This window comes from Anoplopoma fimbria, chromosome 15, assembly GCF_027596085.1.
Source record: "Anoplopoma fimbria isolate UVic2021 breed Golden Eagle Sablefish chromosome 15, Afim_UVic_2022, whole genome shotgun sequence".
NCBI lineage: Eukaryota > Metazoa > Chordata > Actinopteri > Perciformes > Anoplopomatidae > Anoplopoma > Anoplopoma fimbria.
The window spans coordinates 319,692-340,421 of NC_072463.1; the positions used below are offsets into that span (position 1 = coordinate 319,692).

The 20,730-nt window shown below is 45.8% G+C and overlaps 2 protein-coding genes and 1 non-coding gene across 3 annotated transcripts in view; all 3 read left to right on the top strand.

Moving 5' to 3' along the window:
• Nucleotides 1-261, top strand: part of psma3 (proteasome 20S subunit alpha 3) — a 7,990-nt gene extending 7,729 nt beyond the window's left edge. Inside the window, exon 11 of the mRNA XM_054613459.1 lies at nt 152-261. Within this exon, the coding sequence (XP_054469434.1) occupies nt 152-196 (45 nt within the window). The 3' untranslated portion in view covers nt 197-261. The remainder of the gene's footprint in view (nt 1-151) is intronic.
• A 3,772-nt stretch (nt 262-4,033) lies between these two features.
• Nucleotides 4,034-19,881, top strand: arid4a (AT rich interactive domain 4A (RBP1-like)). The gene is made up of 26 exons (XM_054614368.1): nt 4,034-4,138; nt 4,861-4,906; nt 5,530-5,640; nt 5,782-5,847; nt 5,946-6,036; nt 7,311-7,390; nt 7,465-7,562; nt 7,776-7,908; nt 8,638-8,717; nt 8,800-8,876; nt 9,486-9,664; nt 9,925-10,000; nt 10,125-10,219; nt 10,382-10,479; nt 11,306-11,549; nt 12,400-12,626; nt 12,932-13,102; nt 13,352-13,433; nt 14,020-14,230; nt 14,668-14,730; nt 14,813-15,315; nt 16,416-17,430; nt 17,906-18,010; nt 18,963-19,109; nt 19,193-19,339; nt 19,423-19,881. Exons 1-26 carry the CDS (start codon nt 4,071-4,073, stop codon nt 19,524-19,526), a joined length of 4,317 nt encoding a protein of 1,438 aa, XP_054470343.1. The 5' UTR covers nt 4,034-4,070; the 3' UTR covers nt 19,527-19,881.
• Nucleotides 7,103-7,185, top strand: LOC129104052 (small nucleolar RNA SNORD53/SNORD92). Its single transcript, XR_008531791.1, has one exon. It is a non-coding gene; the product is annotated as a small nucleolar RNA SNORD53/SNORD92 (small nucleolar RNA).
• Nucleotides 19,882-20,730: the final 849 nt, after the last annotated feature.

Genomic DNA, 20,730 nt, shown 5'->3' on the forward strand with positions numbered 1-20,730 from the left:
CTACACACTACATATACACACTGTATACTACACACTACATATACACACTGTATACTACACACTACACACACTGTATACTACACACTACACACACTGCCTGTGGTCCTCTGTCAGCTGACTGTGTGTGTGTGTGTGTGTGTGTGTGTCTCAGGACTCTCTGGAGGAGGAGGATGACTCTGATGAAGACAACATGTAGCTCTTCATCTGTTTGTTTATGTTCATAACCTTCATGTTGTTTTTCACAATAAAAGATTCACCCTGTTTCTGTGGTCGGCTGATTCTCTACATCTCTGGAGTCCATGTACTGTAGTACTGCAGTCCTGTAGTACTGCAGTACTGTAGTCCTGTAGTACTGCAGTCCTGTAGTACTGCAGTACTGTAGTACTGCAGTACTGTAGTCCTGTAGTCCTGTAGTACTGCAGTCCTGTAGTACTGCTACTCTGTACTTCTCCACTACATCATGTACTTTTTACTCTACTCCATGGTCGAGGTACATGTTGTACTACGTCTCATGTTAAATGTTTGAACTGAAGGATGACGTATTCTTTATGAAATCCTTCTTTAGATAAATTAACTCTTTAAAAAGCGTCGCCACAAATCTGAAAACAGGCTTTGTGTTCTATTACAGATATTTGGTTCACATATGTGTATGATTAATGATTATTGATTATAATTATTTGTGATTTATGATTAATGATGATGATGATCAATGATTAATAATGATGATTAATGATGATTAATGATTATTGATTATAATTATTGATGAGGGGTCCTCTATGAACGGTTTGTTGTGTAGACCCCCCCCACAGAGGATCGGGACATAAAAGGCTCCGCCGTCACTCTCTTCCGGTGACGTCAGCGCGCCGGTGAGCCCGCCCACTCCAACACAACCACCAGTGGAACCATAGACATCATATAGGTATATGATAACCCTATATGATGTCTATGGTGGAACGAGCCGAGCCATCGGCGCGCTGACGTCACCGGAAGAGAGTGACGATCACTGATCTGTGACGTTGAAGAAAGTGTGTATTTAAGGTTTACAGCGGCCATATGCTATATATATAATATCATTAATAATGAGCAGATCTATATATAATATCATTAATAATGAGCAGATCTATATATAATATCATTAATAATGAGCAGATCTATATATAATATCATTAATAATGAGCAGATCATATATAATATCATTAATAATGAGCAGATCTATATATAATATCATTAATAATGAGCAGATCTATATATAATATAATTAATAATGAGCAGATCTATATATAATATAATTAATAATGAGCAGATCTATATATAATATAATTAATAATGAGCAGATCTATATATAATATAATTAATAATGAGCAGATCTATATATAATAATAATTAATAATGAGCAGATCTATATATAATATAATTAATAATGAGCAGATCTATATATAATATAATTAATAATGAGCAGATCTATATATAATATAATTAATAATGAGCAGATCTATATATAATATAATTAATAATGAGCAGATCTATATATATATAATTAATAATGAGCAGATCTATATATATATAATTAATAATGAGCAGATCTATATATAATATAATTAATAATGAGCAGATCTATATATAATATAATTAATAATGAGCAGATCTATATATAATATAATTAATAATGAATGAGCAGATCTATATATATATAATAATATAATTAATAATGAATAATGAGCAGATCTATATATAATATATCTATATATAATTAATAATGAGCAGATCTATATATAATATAATTAATAATGAGCAGATCTATATATAATATAATTAATAATGAGCAGATCTATATATAATATAATTAATAATGAGCAGATCTATATATAATATATATTAATAATGAGCAGATCTATATATAATATAATTAATAATGAGCAGATCTATATATAATATAATTAATAATGAGCAGATCTATATATAATATAATTAATAATGAGCAGATCTATATATAATATAATATAATTAATAATGAGCAGATCTATATATAATATAATTAATAATGAGCAGATCTATATATAATATAATTAATAATGAGCAGATCTATATATAATATAATTAATAATGAGCAGATCTATATATAATATAATTAATAATGAGCAGATCTATATATAATATAATTAATAATAATAATATATAATATAATTAATAATGAGCAGATCTATATATAATATAATTAATAATGAGCAGATCTATATATATAATATAATTAATAATGAGCATATATATAATATCATTAATAATGAGCAGATCTATATATAATATAATTAATAATGAGCAGATCTATATATAATATAAATAATAATAATATAATATAATTAATAATGAGCAGATCTATATATAATATAATTAATAATGAGCAGATCTATATATAATATATAATTAATAATGAGCAGATCTATATATAATATCATTAATAATGAGCAGATCTATATATAATATCATTAATAATGAGCAGATCTATATATAATATAATTAATAATGAGCAGATCTATATATAATATCATTAATAATGAGCAGATAATATAATTAATAATATAATATAATTAATAATGAGCAGATCTATATATAAATATAATTAATAATGAGCTATATATAATATAATTAATAATGATCTATATATAATATAATTAATAATGAGCAGATCTATATATAATATATAATTAATAATGAGCAGATCTATATATATAATATAATTAATAATGAGCAGATCTATATATAATATAATTAATAATTCTATATATAATATAATTAATAATGAGCAGATCTATATATAATATAATTAATAATGAGCAGATCTATATATATAATATAATTAATAATGAGCAGATCTATATATAATATAATTAATAATGAGCAGATAATATAAATATAATTAATAATGAGCAGATCTATATATAATATAATTAATAATGAGCAGATCTATATATAATATAATATAATTAATAATGAGCAGATCTATATATAATATAATTAATAATGAGCAGATCTATATATAATATAATTAATAATGAGCAGATCTATATATAATATAATTAATAATGAGCAGATCTATATATAATATAATTAATAATGAGCAGATCTATATATAAATATAATTAATAATGAGCAGATCTATATATAATATAATTAATAATGAGCAGATCTATATATAATATAATTAATAATGAGCAGATCTATATATAATATAATTAATAATTAATAATATAATTAATAATGAGCAGATCTATATATATAATATAATTAATAATGAGCAGATCTATATATATATATAATTAATAATGAGCAGATCTATATATATAATATAATTAATAATGAGCAGATCTATATATAATATAATTAATAATGAGCAGATCTATATATATAATATAATTAATAATGAGCAGGTATTAATTAATAATAATAATAATAATAATAATAATAATAATAATAATAATAATAAGCGGTTCACGCGCTCTGTCGTCGGTATGGGGGCTTCAGCCCGTATGGGGGCGGGGCTTCAGTCCGTATGGGGGCGGGGCTTCAGCCCGTATGGGGGCGGGGCTTCAGTCCGTATGGGGGCGGGGCTTCAGCCCGTATGGGGGCCGGGGCTTCAGCCCGTATGGGGGCGGGGCTTCAGTGTCCGGAGAGACGAGGCGTCCCGCTCAGCCAATAGCGACACGTCGTCTCTGGGAACAAAACGCGCTCAGCCAATCAAAACCTCCAGTGGCCGGTTTTTCTTTTGAACTCGCCTCTGATTGGACAGTCATCCAGCAGATGTCGTCATTTCCCTCGTGGCGCCTCGTTCGTATCGACTAATGGCGACGCCGGAAGAGGTATGTCCTATTACAATCCAGGGACCGCTCGACCAATCAGATCGAGCCGTGGCTCCCACCGCTGTCAGCGCAGCCAATCACGTGTCGGGAAGCAGAGCGCAGGACGCAACAGCTTGTTGTTCCAGAGGCAGCCCAGAGAGAGCGGCCGCGGAGAACGTGAGTATCACAATGTTCCCTGATGTTCTACTGTTCTCCTCATGTTCTACTGTTCTCCTCATGTTCTACTCATGTTCTCCTCATGTTCTACTGTTCTCCTCTCTCTCTCTCCCTCCCTCTCCGTCCCGGTGAGGAGGCCCCGCGGAGCGTTGAGCGGCTTGTTGTCGCTTCTTTGTGGAGCCGCTCATCAGACACACACACACACACACACACACACACACACACACACACACACACACACACACACACACACACACACACACACACACACACACACACACACACACACACACACACACACACACACACACACTCTCTCTCTCTCTCTGGTCCGGTCCGGTCCGGTATAGACTGAGTTTATCCGGAAACCAGAGCTGCTCGACGCCGTTTGATCCAGAGACCAGCTAACCAGCTAACTAGTTAACCTACTAACCAGCTAATTAGCTGGTTAGCTGGTTAGCTGGTTAGCTAGTTAGCTAGTTAGCTAGGGACCCGCCGCTCGGTCCCCGCTCCACAGTAGTCCGGCCTTAGTCTGTGCGGGTCTGTGGCCCAGCAGCTGGGAGCCGTGTTCAGGGAGCTAACACAGCTAACACAGCTAACACAGCTAGCTGTGTTAGCTGTGTTAGCTCTGTTAGCTCTGTTAGCTGTGTTAGCTCTGTTAGCGCAGCGGGAAGGCGGGCCGAGGCTGCCTCAGTGTCCGCTGTCTGTGCCACATATTCCGGCAGGAGGAGGAGGAGGAGGAGGGGGTGTGTGAGCTAGTTAGCTAGTTAGCTTAGCATTATGTTACCCACCGGGACAGTCGGACAGCTTGTCCCCGTCTGTCCTCTGATCCGTCCTGTTTGTGTTTCAGTGATCCAGATCCTCCGAGCTGGACCTCAACCCGCCTGAAGATGAAGGTGAGGACCTGCGACACAACTGGACTCTGGTGGTCTGGACTCTGTCCGGGACCAGGACTCTGATGGTCCCTGGTCCACCCACAACACTGTAGTCTGTCATTCATACAGAGAGAACACATCTGCAGCTTCTTAAATGGGTCACCTGACCCGGTACAGAAGGTCTGGTGACCCGGGTGAAGGTCTGGTGACCCGGGTGAAGGTCTGGTCTCATTCACTAGTCCCTCATGGTTTATAGACCATGATCTCAGAGACCTTCTGTTGACAGAGATCCTCCATTCAGGGACCCAAACAAAGATGGCAGCTGTAGATGAAAACCCGTCTGGTCTCTGGTTTGCCATCGTAGTCTGGGTCCAGGTCTGGACTTGGACCCTGTGAGGTCTGTTAGACGTTGAACCAGCAGCTTCTTTAACACTCGCATACAGTTTTAATTTAAAATATTAACGTGTAAAAACATTAACTTGAGGAAGGAACTGAAACTTGGTGCAGCTCAGTCTTCTGGATCCAAACATCCAGACCACATGACCTCTATAGACCTGAACCTAAACTATCAGACTGGGTTTAGTTAAAATGTGTGTGTGTGTGTCCCGATGTCACTGATGTGTGTGTGTGTGTGTGTGTTTCAGGCAGCAGATGAGCCCCCCTATCTGAGCGTGGGGACAGATGTCAGTGCTAAATACAGAGGAGCCTTCTGTGAGGCCAAGATCAAGACTGTGAAACGCATGGTCAAGGTCAAGGTAAGACCCTCAGGGACCAGGTCCACCCGCGGACAGGAAGTCCACAGTTGGGGTCACTGCTGTGCTGTGATTGGCTCTGAAACAAACCACAGACAGTCTGTCCTCACTCACATGTCCTCTTCATCGTCTCTGTGTCTTCAGGTGAACCTGAAAGGTGAGAGTACGTTCCAGGTGGTGCAGGACGACCAGGTCAAAGGAACGCTGAGGGTGAGCTGCTGCTGCTGAGCGCCTCCTGTTGGACACCGTCCTCAGAGGAGAACGTGTGGTGAGACGCTCACCTGTCTGTCTCTCTGTGTGTCCTTCAGGTGGGCTCCACGGTGGAGGTGAAGACTAACGAGGGTTTGTCCAGCGAGGCCGTCATCAGTAAGCTGACGGACGCCAGCCTCTACACTGTGGGTGAGTCTTTGATTGGTCCACGGAGACGGAGGGGACATCAACGGTCTCCATGGTTACTCAGTGGAGGACAGGAGGAGTGAAGTATGGAGGTGTTGATTCACATGACCTCCTCACTGTGGAGCTGAGGAGGTTCGTTGGAGATGGAACGGTGACGAGAGCATCGGGGGGGGTGACAGTATTCAGCCGCCTTCAATGAAAACACAGGAAGTCATTGAAATGTTCACTTCCTGTTTGTTACATTTGTAGTTTCAGACTGTTTGGATATCTTCTTATTTATTGAACTGTCATTATTATAATGAGGATATAAGATTAGGCATATTTAATTCTTGGATGTCATATTTATTTAAACATTTATATAAATAAATATACCTGAAGGTAGAGTCATTTATAAATCATATATTTTATAAATGTAAAACCTGAGCCAACAGTCCAAACATCAGATACATAAACGGTTTACACGCGGAGGAAAAGAGTTCTCTCCTCTAAAGGTTTCTGAAGCTTCACATCGTTAATCTGTGGACTGAAAACACGTGACATCAAGGTGGAATCGGGCTTTATCAATGAATATCTATATTTACAGATACTAAATGAATAACCTTATATATTATTATTGTTATTGTGATTATAATTATCATCATCATCAGCCACATCATTGCATAACGTGAGTCCACTAGCCAACAATCTAGCGTCAAATCTTACATTTACACAGAAAATAAGAATTTTCCAAAAAAATGTGGTGTTTGTTGTCAAAACTAAGAGCCAATCAGCTCTCTGATCAGGAGACATTTCCCATCATGCACTGGGTCATGCAGTCGGTGGATGTTGTCGTTGCCCACGTGTTCATGACGTGAGATCAAGTCGGACACAAATCAACCCAGCATGCATTTTGCGGCGATGGATTCTGATCAGGACTGGATCATCTCCAACGAACCTAAGGACAGGAGGAATGGGAGGAGCTTCTAGTGCTTCAGTGATCAATGACTGAAAGCTGATCTCAGGTCAGATGAGTTAGTGTAATAGTGATTTATGCTCTCAGGTCAGATGAGACGTTGTGATTGGCTGTCGGGAGGAGTGATGATGCTGAGAAGAGGTTTCGCTCAATGAGCTGATGACCCGTGATGTCACATATTCTCTTGGCTGTCTGACCAATCCGCTGTCAGCTAATAGTTAGCAACACTAGCTCAGCTCAGGAAAGGAGGAGACGTAGGAAGACAAAATGGGTCCTGTGAGGTCGTCTCTAATGAGGTGCGTGTGTTTCTGTGTGTGTGTTTCAGTGTTTGATGATGGAGATGAGAAGACTCTTCGTCGGACGTCTCTGTGTCTGAAGGGAGAGAGACACTTTGCAGAGAGCGAGGTAAGTCTCAGACTCACAGACAGACAGACAGACAGACAGACAGGACGTGTCTCATGTCTCCTCTCTGTCCTCAGACGTTGGACCAGCTGCCCCTCACAAACCCAGAACACTTCGGCACTCCAGTCATCGGCAAGAAGTCCAACCGTGGAGGACGACGTTCATCTCAGGCTGTGTGAGTCGTCTGACCCCAGACCTGTGACCACACACACACACACACACACACACCAACAATTGTTATTATTAATAATAATGATAATATTGATCACAGTGAGAACAGGAGGTAAAGTCAGGACGTCAACATCTTCACTTTTATTAACATGATGAAGGTTTGGAGACTACTACTTCCTGTTCACCTGAATACTGACTCTCTGCCTGTCTGTCTCAGGGCTGATGAGGAGCACGAGTCTTCGTCCAGTGATGATGAGGAGGATGACAGGAGGAGACTGAATGACGAGCTTCTGGGAAAAATCTGCAGCGTTGAGAGTGAAGAGGAATCCAGCAGCTGGTACCTGGCTCTGGTAAGCACGCACACTAGGTGAAAAGTGTCGGATGATCTGATTGGTTGAAACAGTGGACATGTGACTTAATTTCAAAGTAAAAGTCCTCTGTTTCCTCTTTTAAATTAAATACTTGAACATGAACTCTGAAGACATCAAACAGCTTCTACTTCCTGTTTACATTCTGATGTTTAAAAAAAAAAAAAGTTTTAGTTCATCAACAAAACCAAGAAGTCTTCTTATTTTTTCACAAGCTGTGTTTCTATTCTTATATTTTAATGCTCTTGAAGCATCTCATCAGAATTCATAAAACTTCCTGAACTGACAACTGGCTTAGCCCCGCCCCCTCTGCATCATGCTGTTACAGCTACGTTACCATGGAGACCACGCTGTCACTCACTGAAGAAATGACAGAGAGAAATGCATTATGAAAAGAGGTTAAACAGATAAAGAACGTCAGAGGCTCACATGGTTATTAAAGAATACATTCTGAACAAAACATCTCCTTCAAACTGTGTTTATTCTAGTTCATCACCAACACTACATTTTACTGATTACATTGAACACATCATGACAACGTTATAATTTACCTTCAGCCAATACTCAATTTTACAGGAAAGCCTGAACGCATCATAATGTAACCGAACTGAACCTCCGTCCATTAACCGTTAGCGGTGCTGCTAACGTTACTAGCTCTCCTCCTGTTAGCCCTTTGCGGTGCTGACTCACTGAGGTGTGTTTGTCCTGCAGGTGGTGTCTCCGAGCTGTAACGATGAGCTGGTGGTGAAGAAGGACCAGTGTCTGGTCAGAGCCTTCAGCGACTCCAAGTTGTGAGTTTCTTTTCCTTATTGATCGTTGATCAGAAAGCGATCAGCTGTGTCTCACCTCTTCCTGTCTCCTGTCCTCCTGCAGCTACACGGTGGCGAGGAGACACGTCCACACCTTCAGCTCCATCGGCTCCACCAGGTCGGAGTTCTCCAGCAGGAAAGGTGAGAGACTACAGCTCCCACAATGCATCAGGGCACGACACCTTTATTTTTCTCCTGCAACATTCTCTCACTGCTTTTATCCTTACTCCTGCTGCTCCTCTTCTTCTTCCTCTCTCCTCCTCCTGCTGCTCCTCTTCTTCTTCCTCTCTCCTCCTCCTGCTGCTCCTCTTCTTGTTCCTCTCTCCTTCTGCCGCTCCTCCTCGTCTTCTTCTTCCTCTCCTCCTGCTGCTGCTCTTATTCTTCTTCTGCTCCTCTTCTTCTTCCTCTCCTCCTGCTGCTGCTCCTCTTCTTCTTCTTCCTCTGTCTTCCTGCCGCTTCTCCTCCTCTTCTTCTTCCTCTCCTCCTGCTGCTGCTCCTCTTCTTCTTCCTCTCCTCCTGCTGCTGCTCCTCTTCTTCTTCCTCTCCTCTTCTTCTTCCTCTCTCCTCCTGCTGCTCCTCTTCTTGTTCCTCTCCTCCTCCTGCTGCTCCTCTTCTTGTTCCTCTCTCCTCCTCCTCCTGCTCCTCTTCTTTTTTCCTCTCTCCTCCTCCTGCTGCTCCTCTTCTTCCTCTCTCCTCCTGCTGCTGCTCCTCGTCTTCCTCTCTCCTCCTCCTGCTGCTCCTCTCCTCCAGGTTTTGAAGCGGCCCAGGTCTTCCTGAGGACTGCGGAGGTCCCTGATTCGTGGAAGATGGACATGAGTCAGATTCTGGACTCGTCCTCCAGTGACGACGAGGACGATGAACAAAAGGAGAGTGATGAAGACGAGGAGGACGAAGACGATAAGAAGAAGAAGAAACGCATAAAGGAGGAGGTGAGAAGAGACCAGGGTCAGATCTAGACCTGTCTGTCTGTAGACCAGGGTCAGATCTAGACCTGTCTGTCTGTAGACCAGGGTCAGATCTAGACCTGTCTGTAGACCAGGGTCAGATGTTGACCTGTCTGGGTCAGATGTTGACCTGTCTGTAGACCAGGGTCAGATGTTGACCTGTCTGTCTGTAGACCAGGGTCAGATGTTGACCTGTCTGTAGACCAGGGTCAGATGTTGACCTGTCTGTCTCTCTGTCTCTCCAGCCGGAGGAGGAGGAGCCTGATCCAGAGGAGAGAGACGGCTTCCTGCAGCAGCTGTACAAGTTCATGGAGGACCGAGGTGAGTTTAACTGATCCTCTACAGAGGACTGGGTTCCAGTTTAAAGTTCTGGTTGGTCCATGGTGGGTTCTTCAGAGGACACTGGAGGTCTGTCCTAACAGGATGTCTTCTGTCTGTCCATCAGGGACCCCCATCAACAAGCCTCCAGTGTTGGGTTATAAAGACCTGAACCTCTTCAAGCTCTTCAGACTGGTCTATCACCTGGGAGGCTGCCACAAGGTGAGGACTGCCTGTCTGTCTGTCTGTCTGTCTGTCTGTCTGTCTGTCTGTCTGTCTGTCTGTCTCTCTGTCTGTCTGTCTGTCTCTCTGTCTGTCTGTCTGCCTTCCTGTCTGTCTGTCTGTCTGTCTCTCTCTCTGTCTGACAGTGTTGTTGTGTTACAGATTGAGTCTGGGACCGTGTGGAAGCAGGTCTACATGGATCTGGGGATCCCCGTCCTGAACTCCGCTGCGTCCTACAATGTCAAGACGGCCTACAAGAAGTAAGAGTACACCTTCCCCTCCTTCACCTCCTTCTCCTGCTTTACCTGTTTCTACTGCTTCTCCCACTTCACCCGTTTCACCTCCTTCCCCTGTTTCTCCCACGTCACCTTCTCCTGCTTTACCTGCTTCTCCTACTTCTGCTTCACTTGTTTCTCCTGCTTCACCTGTTTCATGCGCTTTACCTCCTTCACCTGCTTCACTTCCTTCTCCTGTTTATCCTGCTTCACCTCCTTCTCCTGTTTATCCTGCTTCTCCTGTTTATCCTGCTTCACCTCCTTCTCCTGTTTATCCTGCTTCTCCTGCTTCAATTCCTTCACCTCCTCCTGTTTATCCTGCTTCACCTCCGTCTCCTGTTTATCCTGCTTCACCTCCGTCTCCTGTTTATCCTGTGTCACCTCCTTCTCCTGTTTATGCTGCTTCACCTGCTTCACCTCCTCCTGCTTCACCTCCTTCCCCTGCTTCACCTCCTTCACCTCCTTCAATTCCTTCACCTCCTTCTCCTGCTTCACCTCCTTCAATTCCTTCACCTCCTTCTCCTGCTTCACCTCCTTCTCCTACTTGACCTGTTTCATCTCCTTCTCATACTTCACCTGTTTCTCCTAGTTCACCTGTTTCACCTCATTCACTTCCTTCACCTCCTTCCCCGGTTTCTCCTGCTTCACCTCCTTCACCTGTTTCTCCTACTTCACCTGTTTCACCTCATTCACTTCTTTCACCTCCTTCACCTCCTCCTGTTTCTCCTGTTTCACCTCCTTCTCCTGCTTCACCTCCTTCTCCTGTTTCCCATCAGCCCCTGGTGTGTGACGGTGTGTCTTGTGTCATCAGGTACCTGTATGGTTTTGAGGAGTACTGCCGCTCCGCCTCCATCACTTTCAGGACCATCCATCACAACAACCCCCGCCCTCCCACCACACCGACCAATCAGAAGCAGGCAGGGACAGAGCTTAACAAGCCGTCCACGCCGCCGGAGGAGGAGAAGGAGGAGCCTGTCCAAGACAAGATGGAGGAGGCGGAGTCAGAGAGTGAGAGCGAGAAGGAGGAGGTGAAGGAGCCCCAGTCGTCCCCGAGGGTGAGACAGCACCTTCACTTTGTATCATTATATTTATATTTATTTACTGTAATTATAAGGAGGTTGAGGTTATGTGATCACCTGACACCTGAAGGTTCAGGTTCACATGGAGGTCTTTATGTTGAACCTTTCCAACCTTCAGGTGATCACCATATTCACACAGGTGTGGTCCACAAGCTTCAAAGATATAAACTCACTGAATGTAACACCAAAATACAGTCCTGTGAGGTCCGATAGTCGATCTCTCTGATGGCTCCTTTAAGGAACTAGACTCACTTTATTGATCACATGAGGAGAAATAAAAAGGTAAAAGCCTTCAGTAAGATACATTATTGAATAAACTGTTACCGTCATAGCTCAGGTCCAATGAAATCACAGCGTTCTGGTTCAAACTGAAAGAAAAGAGTCATCTGTTAAATACATGACATGAGGACAGAGAAACTCTGGTATGACTTAATATTAATCAGACTATCCACTAAAATATAACCGGTTTAAGCAATAATTCCTCTGGTCTCACTTTAATAAGACTTAACGTCTCTCTGTCCTCCTGTCTGTCTCTCTGTCCTCCTGTCTGTCTCTCTCTGTCCTCCTGTCTGTCTCTCTCTGTCCTCCTGTCTGTCTCTCTCTGTCCTCCTGTCTGTCTCTCTCTGTCCTCCTGTCTGTCTCTCTCTGTCCTCCTGTCTGTCTCTCTGTCCTCCTGTCTGTCTCTCTGTCCTCCTGTCTGTCTCTCTCTGTCCTCCTGTCTCTCTGTCCTCCTGTCTGTCCTCCTGTCTGTCTCTCTCTGTCCTCCTGTCTGTCTCTCTCTGTCCTCCTGTCTGTCTCTCTGTCCTCCTGTCTGTCTGTGTTGTAGGGGAGGAGGAGGTGTGTGGGGAGTCAGCTGAAGGCAGAGAGAGAGTCACCCTCCGGACTGGAGAAGGGAGGAGGAGGAGGAGCAGATAACAGCGAGGAGCAGAGGGAGGTGAGGAGACGCAGCAACAGAAGAATGGACGACTCAGAGAAAGGCTCTGAGGAAGAAGAGGAGGAGGATGATGAAGAGGACGAAGAAGATGAGGAGGAGATGGAGAGGAGGAGAGAAGGGTGAGACTGAAATGATTCACATTTCAATTTAACAAAGAACACGTTCTTTAATATAAAAGTACATTTAGGAGTATAAACAGAGAAGATGTGTCTTTATACTGTGAATACTATTATCCATACTTCATATTGTAAAATGTGTTTCAATGTTGCTGCTGCTGTTGCTGTTCTAGCATTACAGGACTTCAGGTGTTAATACGTGACTCTGTCTAAAAACCTCTGGAACAGCATCAGAAACCAGCTGAGCTAACGTTAGCATCAGACTAAAGTAAAGTAAAAAACTAAAGTGTGTCTGTGTTGTGTGTCAGCTGTGAGGATGAGGAGGATGAGGAGGATGGCGACTCTGTGACGGGGACGAAGGTGCGGGTGAAGTACGGCAGAGGAAAGACTCAGAAGATCTACGAGGCTCACATCAAGAAGACGGACGTGGACAACGGAGAGCAGTTCTACCTGGTCCACTACTACGGCTGGAACGTCAGGTGAGACTTAGCGAGTCCCAAGTCCCGCCCCCTACACACTGTCATCCAATCACAGGAGAGAAGTTGATGGTGCTCCTTCAGTCGTTCAGTGCACTGGTTCTATTGGTTCTGATGAAGTGGATCAATAAGTAACGTGTGACATCATCATGATCCGTACGATGCAGAGTTTCCCCTCGTTGAGCCTCATCAGTGATCAGAGAAACCGGTGATTTAAAGGGACAGCGTCACTCAGGTGTGTCTCATCCTCAGGTACGACGAGTGGGTGAAGGCCGACCGGCTCATCTGGCCCGTGGAGAAGGGAACCAAGAAGAGGCGGAGGAAGAAGGTGAAGGTGAGGTCATGTGATAAACCCTGTGATGTCACTTCCGGTTGGCTGACCAGGATTTCTCTGATGTCATCACCCACATTCTCTTTTTCTTTATTTCTACAACTCAACCGAAGACACTTAGCAACAGCTCTGGCTCACTTAAGGTGGACTGACCCTTTAAGGTGGACCAGCTGATCTGAGTTTTGCTCAGGTTTTATTCATTTACGTTTCTTTTAACTGTTTAATTGATAACCGAGTTAAACACCTTTTACGTCTCCAGTATCCAAACAATTATGTTAACGTAGACACACACACACACACACACACACACACACACACACACACACACACACACACACAAATATATACACAGAAATATACACACACACACAGAAATATACCCACACACTGCTGTTTCCCTCCAGCAGATGTAATTAATATCTGTCCAAAGAAACAACATTGTTTCTCACGTTGTTTCTATAGTTTGTTTCTGTTTTTGTTGTTGTTGTCGTTGTCGTAGCTGTTGTTGTCCTTGTCGTTGTCTTTGCTGCTGTTGTCGTTGTTGCTGTTGTAGTTGCTCTCGTTTTGACGCCATCTGTGTTCTCAACAGAACAAAGACGAGCCGGAGACGGAGAGGGACAAAGACGAAGAGAAGTCTCAATCAGCAGCGGTGAAGCCACCCGGAGCGAAACGAGGTCGTCCTCAGATCAGGACGACGCCCACCGGCTCAGCGGGACGCAGCGTCTCCAAGACGCCCAGCAGCGAGGGGCGGTCCAACGGCAGGAGGACGGAGACGCCGTCCAACATGGCCAACGGAGACAGTAAGAGACGTGTGTGTGGGTGTGTGTGGTGGGTGTGTGTGTGTGTGGGTGGGTGTGTGTGGACGGGTGTGTGTGTGTGTGTGTGTGTGGACAGGTGTGTGTGTGTGGACAGGTGTGTGTGTGTGTGTGTGTGTGTGTGTGTGTGTGTGTGTGTGTGTGTGTGTGTGTGTGTGTGTGTGTGGTGTGTGTGTGTGTGTGTGTGTGTGTGTGTGTGTGTGTGTGTGTGGACAGGTGTGTGTGTGTGTGTGTGTGACAGGTGTGTGTGTGTGTGTGTGTGGACAGGTGTGTGTGTGTGTGTGTGTGTGTGTGTGTGTGTGTGTGTGGACAGGTGTGTGTGGACAGGTGTGTGTGTGTGTGTGTGTGTGTGTGTGTGTGGACAGGTGTGTGTCTGTGGACAGGTGTTTTTGTGTGTCTCTGACGTGTCCTCCTCCCTGCAGACACTCCACGCAGGAGAACCAGGAGGACTTCGGGTTTGTACGACTCCGACAGAGCGTCCAACGGTGAGATCACTTCCTGTTTCCTGTTAGTGATTCTGTATCAGTGAGAAGTAACTAACCAATCTGCTGCTCTGTCTCCCTGCAGAGGATTCTGGGAACTCATCAGAAGACAGCGAATCAGAGGACCCGCCTGACAAAAAGCCGTCTCCGTGGCGAGGGAGGACTGAAGGCCCGCCCTGCCAGGAGGAGGAGGTGAAGGAGGAGGAGACGAGTGAGGTCGCTGACATCACAACGGCGGCTAACGAAGACACCGTCACCGTGGCAACAGCTGGTCAGCTGTCTGTCGCCACGGGACCACAGCGTCCCAGCATGCCTCAGGAAAAAACTGAGAAGTTATTGAGCCAATCGGAGACAGAGGAGGCGGAGCAAGGGGAGGAGCCAACAGTTGAAGCCGCCATGTTGCTGATTAACCTGGACAAGGAGACGACGTCTGTCCAAGAGAGAGACAATTTTCCTGCACAGGAAGTGCTCGCCAAGACGTCTCCTCCTCCCCACGGCAACAAGATGTCTCCTCCTCCCCACGGCAACAAGACGTCTCCTCCTCCCCACGGCAACAAGATGTCTCCTCCTCCTCCCCACGGCAACAAGATGTCTCCTCCTCCTCCCCACGGCAACAAGATGTCTCCTCCTCCTCCCCACGGCAACAAGATGTCTCCTCCTCCTCCCCACGGCAACAAGACGTCTCCTCCTCCTCCCCACGGCAACAAGATGTCTCCCTCCCCACCTCTCCCCACGGCAACAAGACGTCTCCTCCTCCCCACGGCAACAAGACGTCTCCTCCTCCTCCTCCCCACGGCAACAAGACGTCTCCTCCTCCTCCTCCCCACGGCAACAAGACGTCTCCTCCTCCTCCTCCCCACGGCAACAAGACGTCTCCTCCTCCTCCTCCTCCCCACGGCAACAAGACGTCTCCTCCTCCTCCCCACGGCAACAAGACGTCTCCTCCTCCTCCCCACGGCAACAAGACGTCTCCTCCTCCTCCTCCCCACGGCAACAAGACGTCTCCTCCTCCTCCTCCCCACGGCAACAAGACGTCTCCTCCTCCTCCCCACGGCAACAAGACGTCTCCTCCTGCTCCCCACGGCAACAAGACGTCTCCTCCTGCTCCCCCTGCTCCCCACGGCAACAAGACGTCTCCTCCTGCTCCCCACGGCAACAAGACGTCTCCTCCTGCTCCCCACGGCAACAAGACGTCTCCTCCTGCTCCCCACGGCAACAAGACGTCTCCTCCTGCTCCCCACGGCAACAAGACGTCTCCTCCTGCTCCCCACGGCAACAAGACGTCTCCTCCTCCTCCCCACGGCAACAAGACGTCTCCTCCTGCTCCCCCTCAAGGCAACCAGACGTCTCCTCCTCCTCCCCACGGCAACCAGACGTTTCCTCCTCCTCAAGGCAACCAGACGTCTCCTCCTCCTCCTCAAGGCAACAAGCCGTTGTCTCCTCCTCCTCCTCAAGGCAACAAGATGTCGTCTCTTCCTCCTCCTCCTCCTCAAGGCAACAAGACCTCGTCTCTTCCTCCTCCTCCTCAAGGCAACAAGACCTTGTCTCTTCCTCCTCCTCCTCCTCCTCCTCCTCAAGGCAACAAGACCTCGTCTCTTCCTCCTCCTCAAGGCAACAAGACGTTGTCTCCTCCTCAAGGCAACGAGACGTCTCCTGTGGAGCAGGTGTCCTCCCCTCAGCCCACACACGAGGACAGCAGGTCCACCTCTCTGTCCTCCCCGAGGGTCAAAGGTCGCAGGGCCCTCCTCAGGGAGATGAGCTCTGAAACGCCTCCCAGAATCCCCCTCTGCCCCTCCCCCGCCAACATGGTGTCTCCTTCTCGCAGCGTCCTGAAGAGACAGGACGAGCCCATGGTGGTCCTCCACTGCCTCCCCACCCAGCGCCTCCCCCCTGAGTCTCCCACCGCAGACTCCGACACTGACTCTGCCACCGAGGAGGAGGAGGAGGGGGAGGAGATCCCCGAGAAAAGGAGCAGCTCCACGCTAAAACGTAAGGCAGCAGAGCAGCGAGCAGCAGACAAGAAGCTCCGCCCAGAAAGGAGGCAGGAGGAGTCTGTATCCCCAAAAACGACCCCTGCCTCATCCAAGATGGCCGCTGGAGCTTCGCCCAAAGCCCTCCCATCACCCCTTTGCAGGGCGGAGTCGGAGAGGAGGAGCGAGGGGGTGATGAAGGCAGAGGACTGGCCCCACCAAGAGGACACGCCAAGGGAGGCGTCAGAGGAGCTCCTGACGGGGGGAGCCATGACGGAGTCAGAGGTGCATGCTGGGATGCCTGCCCCGGAGGCCCCAGGCCCCTCCCCCGCTGAGGAGCTGGAGCCACAGATCGGCCCTGAGGCGCTGGTCTGCCACGAGGTGGACCTGGACGACCCGGACGAGAAGGAGAAGCCCTCCACTGCCCCGGAGCACCTCCTCCTGATGATGAGGGAGCAGCAACCAGCGCCGCCCCCGCATCCTAACCTCCTCCACGCCTCCCTGCCCTCCCCCAACACCCCTCACCTCCCCCAGCCTCACCTTCGGCCCTTCCTGCCGGCTGCCGCTCCCGGATCCGCCTCCTGCCCCGAGGAGCTCCACCCAGCCAGGAGCGCCGGCGAGGAGGAGAGAGGAGCAGCGAGGAGAGAGCAGGAGGGAGACTCCAGCCCCGGGTTTGATGGCAGCGCCTCCTCCTCGACCTCCCTGCTGTCTCTGCAGGAGACCAAGGACAGAGGTGAGACGTGTGTGAGGATGTCTTCCTATGACCCAACGTTTTATGTCCTTTCCTAACTTCTCCTTGACCTGGATCAAAGTTCTCAGGTCAAGGAGAGATGTGAAGGAGAGTTCATGAGGAGGCGCATCATGTTTACACGATACGGATGTTTGTATTTTAAAAAGTAACTTTATTTAAAACTGAAATGAGTACAGTGACAAGAACAGATTATTCAAAACAGATGAGCAGGATTTTAAAATGTTTCCCTGTTATTGTTATTACTATTATTATTATTATTACTATTATTGTTATTATTGTTATTATTATTATTATTATTAACAGAATGCTGAAGAGCTTTACATGTGGCCGCTGCAAGGAATTGTGGGGGGGCATTATCTCCTCTCCTTTGGTAAAGGAGATAAGGAGAGACTCCTGTCCTCAATTCTGATTGGTTAGTTGTTGTAGAGAGTGACCTGTGTGACCTTTGACCCTCCAGGTCAGAAGAGGGTGATGGACTGTAACACGAGCCCGACGGCAAAGAAACAGAAACGCAACCAGAAACGACTCCACACACCTGGGAAGGTGGAGAAGAACGGAGCAGGTGAGCTGTGATGCTGTGTAGTCACGTGATCTAAACCGGTGACCTGAGGCGTCCTTCATTTAAACTGGATCAGTGTTTGTGTTAGCCAATGTTGGCACTCATTCAGTTGTTGCCTAGCAACAACAAAAAAAAGCTGAACGCTCCGTCTGACCAGCCTAAAGGGCCACTTACTCTTAGTTCTGAAGCTTTCTACCGCCTGTCATGGTCATCAGCTGATCAATACCAGTCCAGCTCTTCTTCTTTTGTTGTTTTTAAAAGAACTGTTTTTATATCTATCGTCCTCCTCTCTGTCATCCTCCTCTCTATCATCATCCCTCTCTCTATCGTCCTCCTCTCTCTATCATCATCCCCTCTCTCTATCATCATCCCTCTCTCTATCGTCCTCCTCTCTCTATCGTCCTCCCCTCTCTATCGTCCTCCTCTCTCTATCGTCCCCCTCTCTCTATCGTCCTCCTCTCTCTATCATCATCCCTCTCTCTATCGTCCTCCTCTCTCTATCGTCCTCCTCTCTCTATCGTCCTCCTCTCTCTATCGTCCTCCTCTCTCTATCGTCCTCCCCTCTCTATCGTCCTCCTCTCTCTATCTCTCTCTATCGTCCCTCTCTCTATCGTCCTCTCTCTATCATCATCCCTCTCTCTATCGTCCTCCTCTCTCTATCGTCCTCCTCTCTCTCTCTATCGTCCTCCTCTCTCTCTCTATCGTCCTCCTCTCTCTCTCGTCCTCCCTCTCTCTCGTCCTCCTCTCTCTCTCGTCCTCCCTCTCTCTATCGTCCTCTCTCTCTCTCTATCGTCCTCCTCTCTCTCTATCGTCCTCCTCTCTCTCTCTATCGTCCTCCTCTCTCTCGTCCTCCCTCTCTCTCTCGTCCTCCTCTCTCTCGTCCTCTCTCCCTCTCTCTCGTCCTCCCTCTCTCGTCCTCTCTCTCCCTCTCTCCCGTCCCCCCTCTCGTCCCCAGGTCACAGCAGTGACAGTGAGGACCAGTCTCGTCTGTGTCTGTCTCAGAAGTCCCAGAAGTCTCGTTGTGTTTCGTCTCCGTCGTCTCACAGTAAAGACAAACACACCTTCTCCCCTCAGAGGACGTATAAATGGACCTTACAGCTCGGTAACTGCTCGTCTCCGTTTAAACGGCCTGAACTGACTCACCTGCCTGTGTTTATACTCGTTGTCTTTCACTACCCCCCCCAGACGAGCTGGACAGCATGTCGAGCTCCGAGAGGATCTCCTTCCTGCAGGACAAGCTGCAGGAGATCAGGAAGTACTACATGACGCTGAAGTCTGAGGTGGCGTCCATCGACAGACGGAGGAAGAGACTAAAAAAGAAGGAGAGAGAAGGTAGGAGACGAAGTGCATGCTGGGAGATGCAGTCCATCAGAAATGTGACTGTTTCCTGTCACTCATTTTTGTTTGTCTCTCAGTGTCCAACATGACGGCATCCACGTCCTCGGGCTCCTCGGACACAGGTATGAGTCCGTCCTCGGCCTCGCCCACTCAGAACACCGTCGCCGTGGAGTGCAGGTGATGACACGCCCACTGAGCCCCGCCCACTCAGCCAGCTCTGATGGCATGATGGGAAATAAACTGAAAAAAACTCCCTCCAGGTCAGAGGGGGGAGGGACTACCAACTGATCCTAGCCCCGCCCCCTCACCTGGGACTGACTTCCTGTTTGAGGAGAGAAAAATCAGCCGTCTGTTCAGCCTCCTCAGAACACCTTCCTTCCTTCCTTCCTTCCTTCCTTCCTTCCTTCACTCCCTTTCTGCGTCCTCAGTGTCTCCTAATTTCAAAATAAAGTGACTTTTAGGGGTCAGAGGTCACTGGTTTAATTTTCTGAAGCAGCAAAGCTCGTTGTGCAAAACGTTTATTTCTCGTTTTTTTTTAAGAAAAATGTAAAGTTCCTGACTTCCTGCTGTGAATCTTTTTTAAATATAAAATCAGAGCTTTTTATTTTGGTAAAAACAAACAAGAAGTGATGTAAAGTTTCTGATGTTACAGCCGGAGGGGAAATTAATTTATTTGCAGAGATTAACTTTTTTGTTTTTGTTTATATAATTCAAATGAATCTTATTTGGTGAAGACTGATGGAAATAAAATAAGTTTTGATTTACTTTGTTAGAAATATTTTTATTTAAAACGTTTGGATTCAAAACATTTGTCATAAATTGAAAAATTCCGTTTAGTAAATTGAATTTATGATTTAATCAGAATTAAGAGCTCAAAACCATATTATGTCACTAAATTCTAATTTCCACAAAGAGAATAAATGTGGAGGTTTGACTTTTAAATGATTTAAATATGATCTAATAAAGATTAATAATCAGGTTTAATCTGAACATTTACATTTAAAACAATGTAACCATATTAACGACAAAAGTTTGTCGTTAATATGGTTTCGGTAAATCTGATATTTGACTCCCATTTAAACTTAAATATTAAATTTAATCTCATGTTTGAAGAATCTGGAGTTTGACTTTGTGTCATGATTAATTTGGCTTTAAAAAGTATTAAATAGTCGTAACGTTTCCTCAGTTTAGCAGATTTGACCTCCTCCTCCTCCCTGACTCTTCTTCTGTGGTGCCTCAGACAGACGGCTGCTTCATGAACCTCTCTGTTTTGTAAATACGAGTTGGAGTACAGAATAAAGCCTGTGGTGTGTTCGAGGACTCCGTTTTACATCGTGTAAAGAATGATTTCTAATATTTTTAAGAGCAGCCTGTTTGTACTGTTG

What these genes read in the sequence shown, in the direction of transcription:
- arid4a (XM_054614368.1), top strand. Translation starts at nt 4,071, where the DNA reads ATGTTCTACTCATGTTCTCCTCATGTTCTACTGTTCTCCTCTCTCTCT. An exon ending in CAACATGGCCAACGGAGACA is followed by an intron (nt 14,231 to 14,667) that starts GTAAGAGACGTG and finishes TCCTCCCTGCAG; the next exon opens with ACACTCCACGCAGGAGAACC. An exon ending in AAAAAAGAAGGAGAGAGAAG is followed by an intron (nt 19,340 to 19,422) that starts GTAGGAGACGAA and finishes TTTGTCTCTCAG; the next exon opens with TGTCCAACATGACGGCATCC.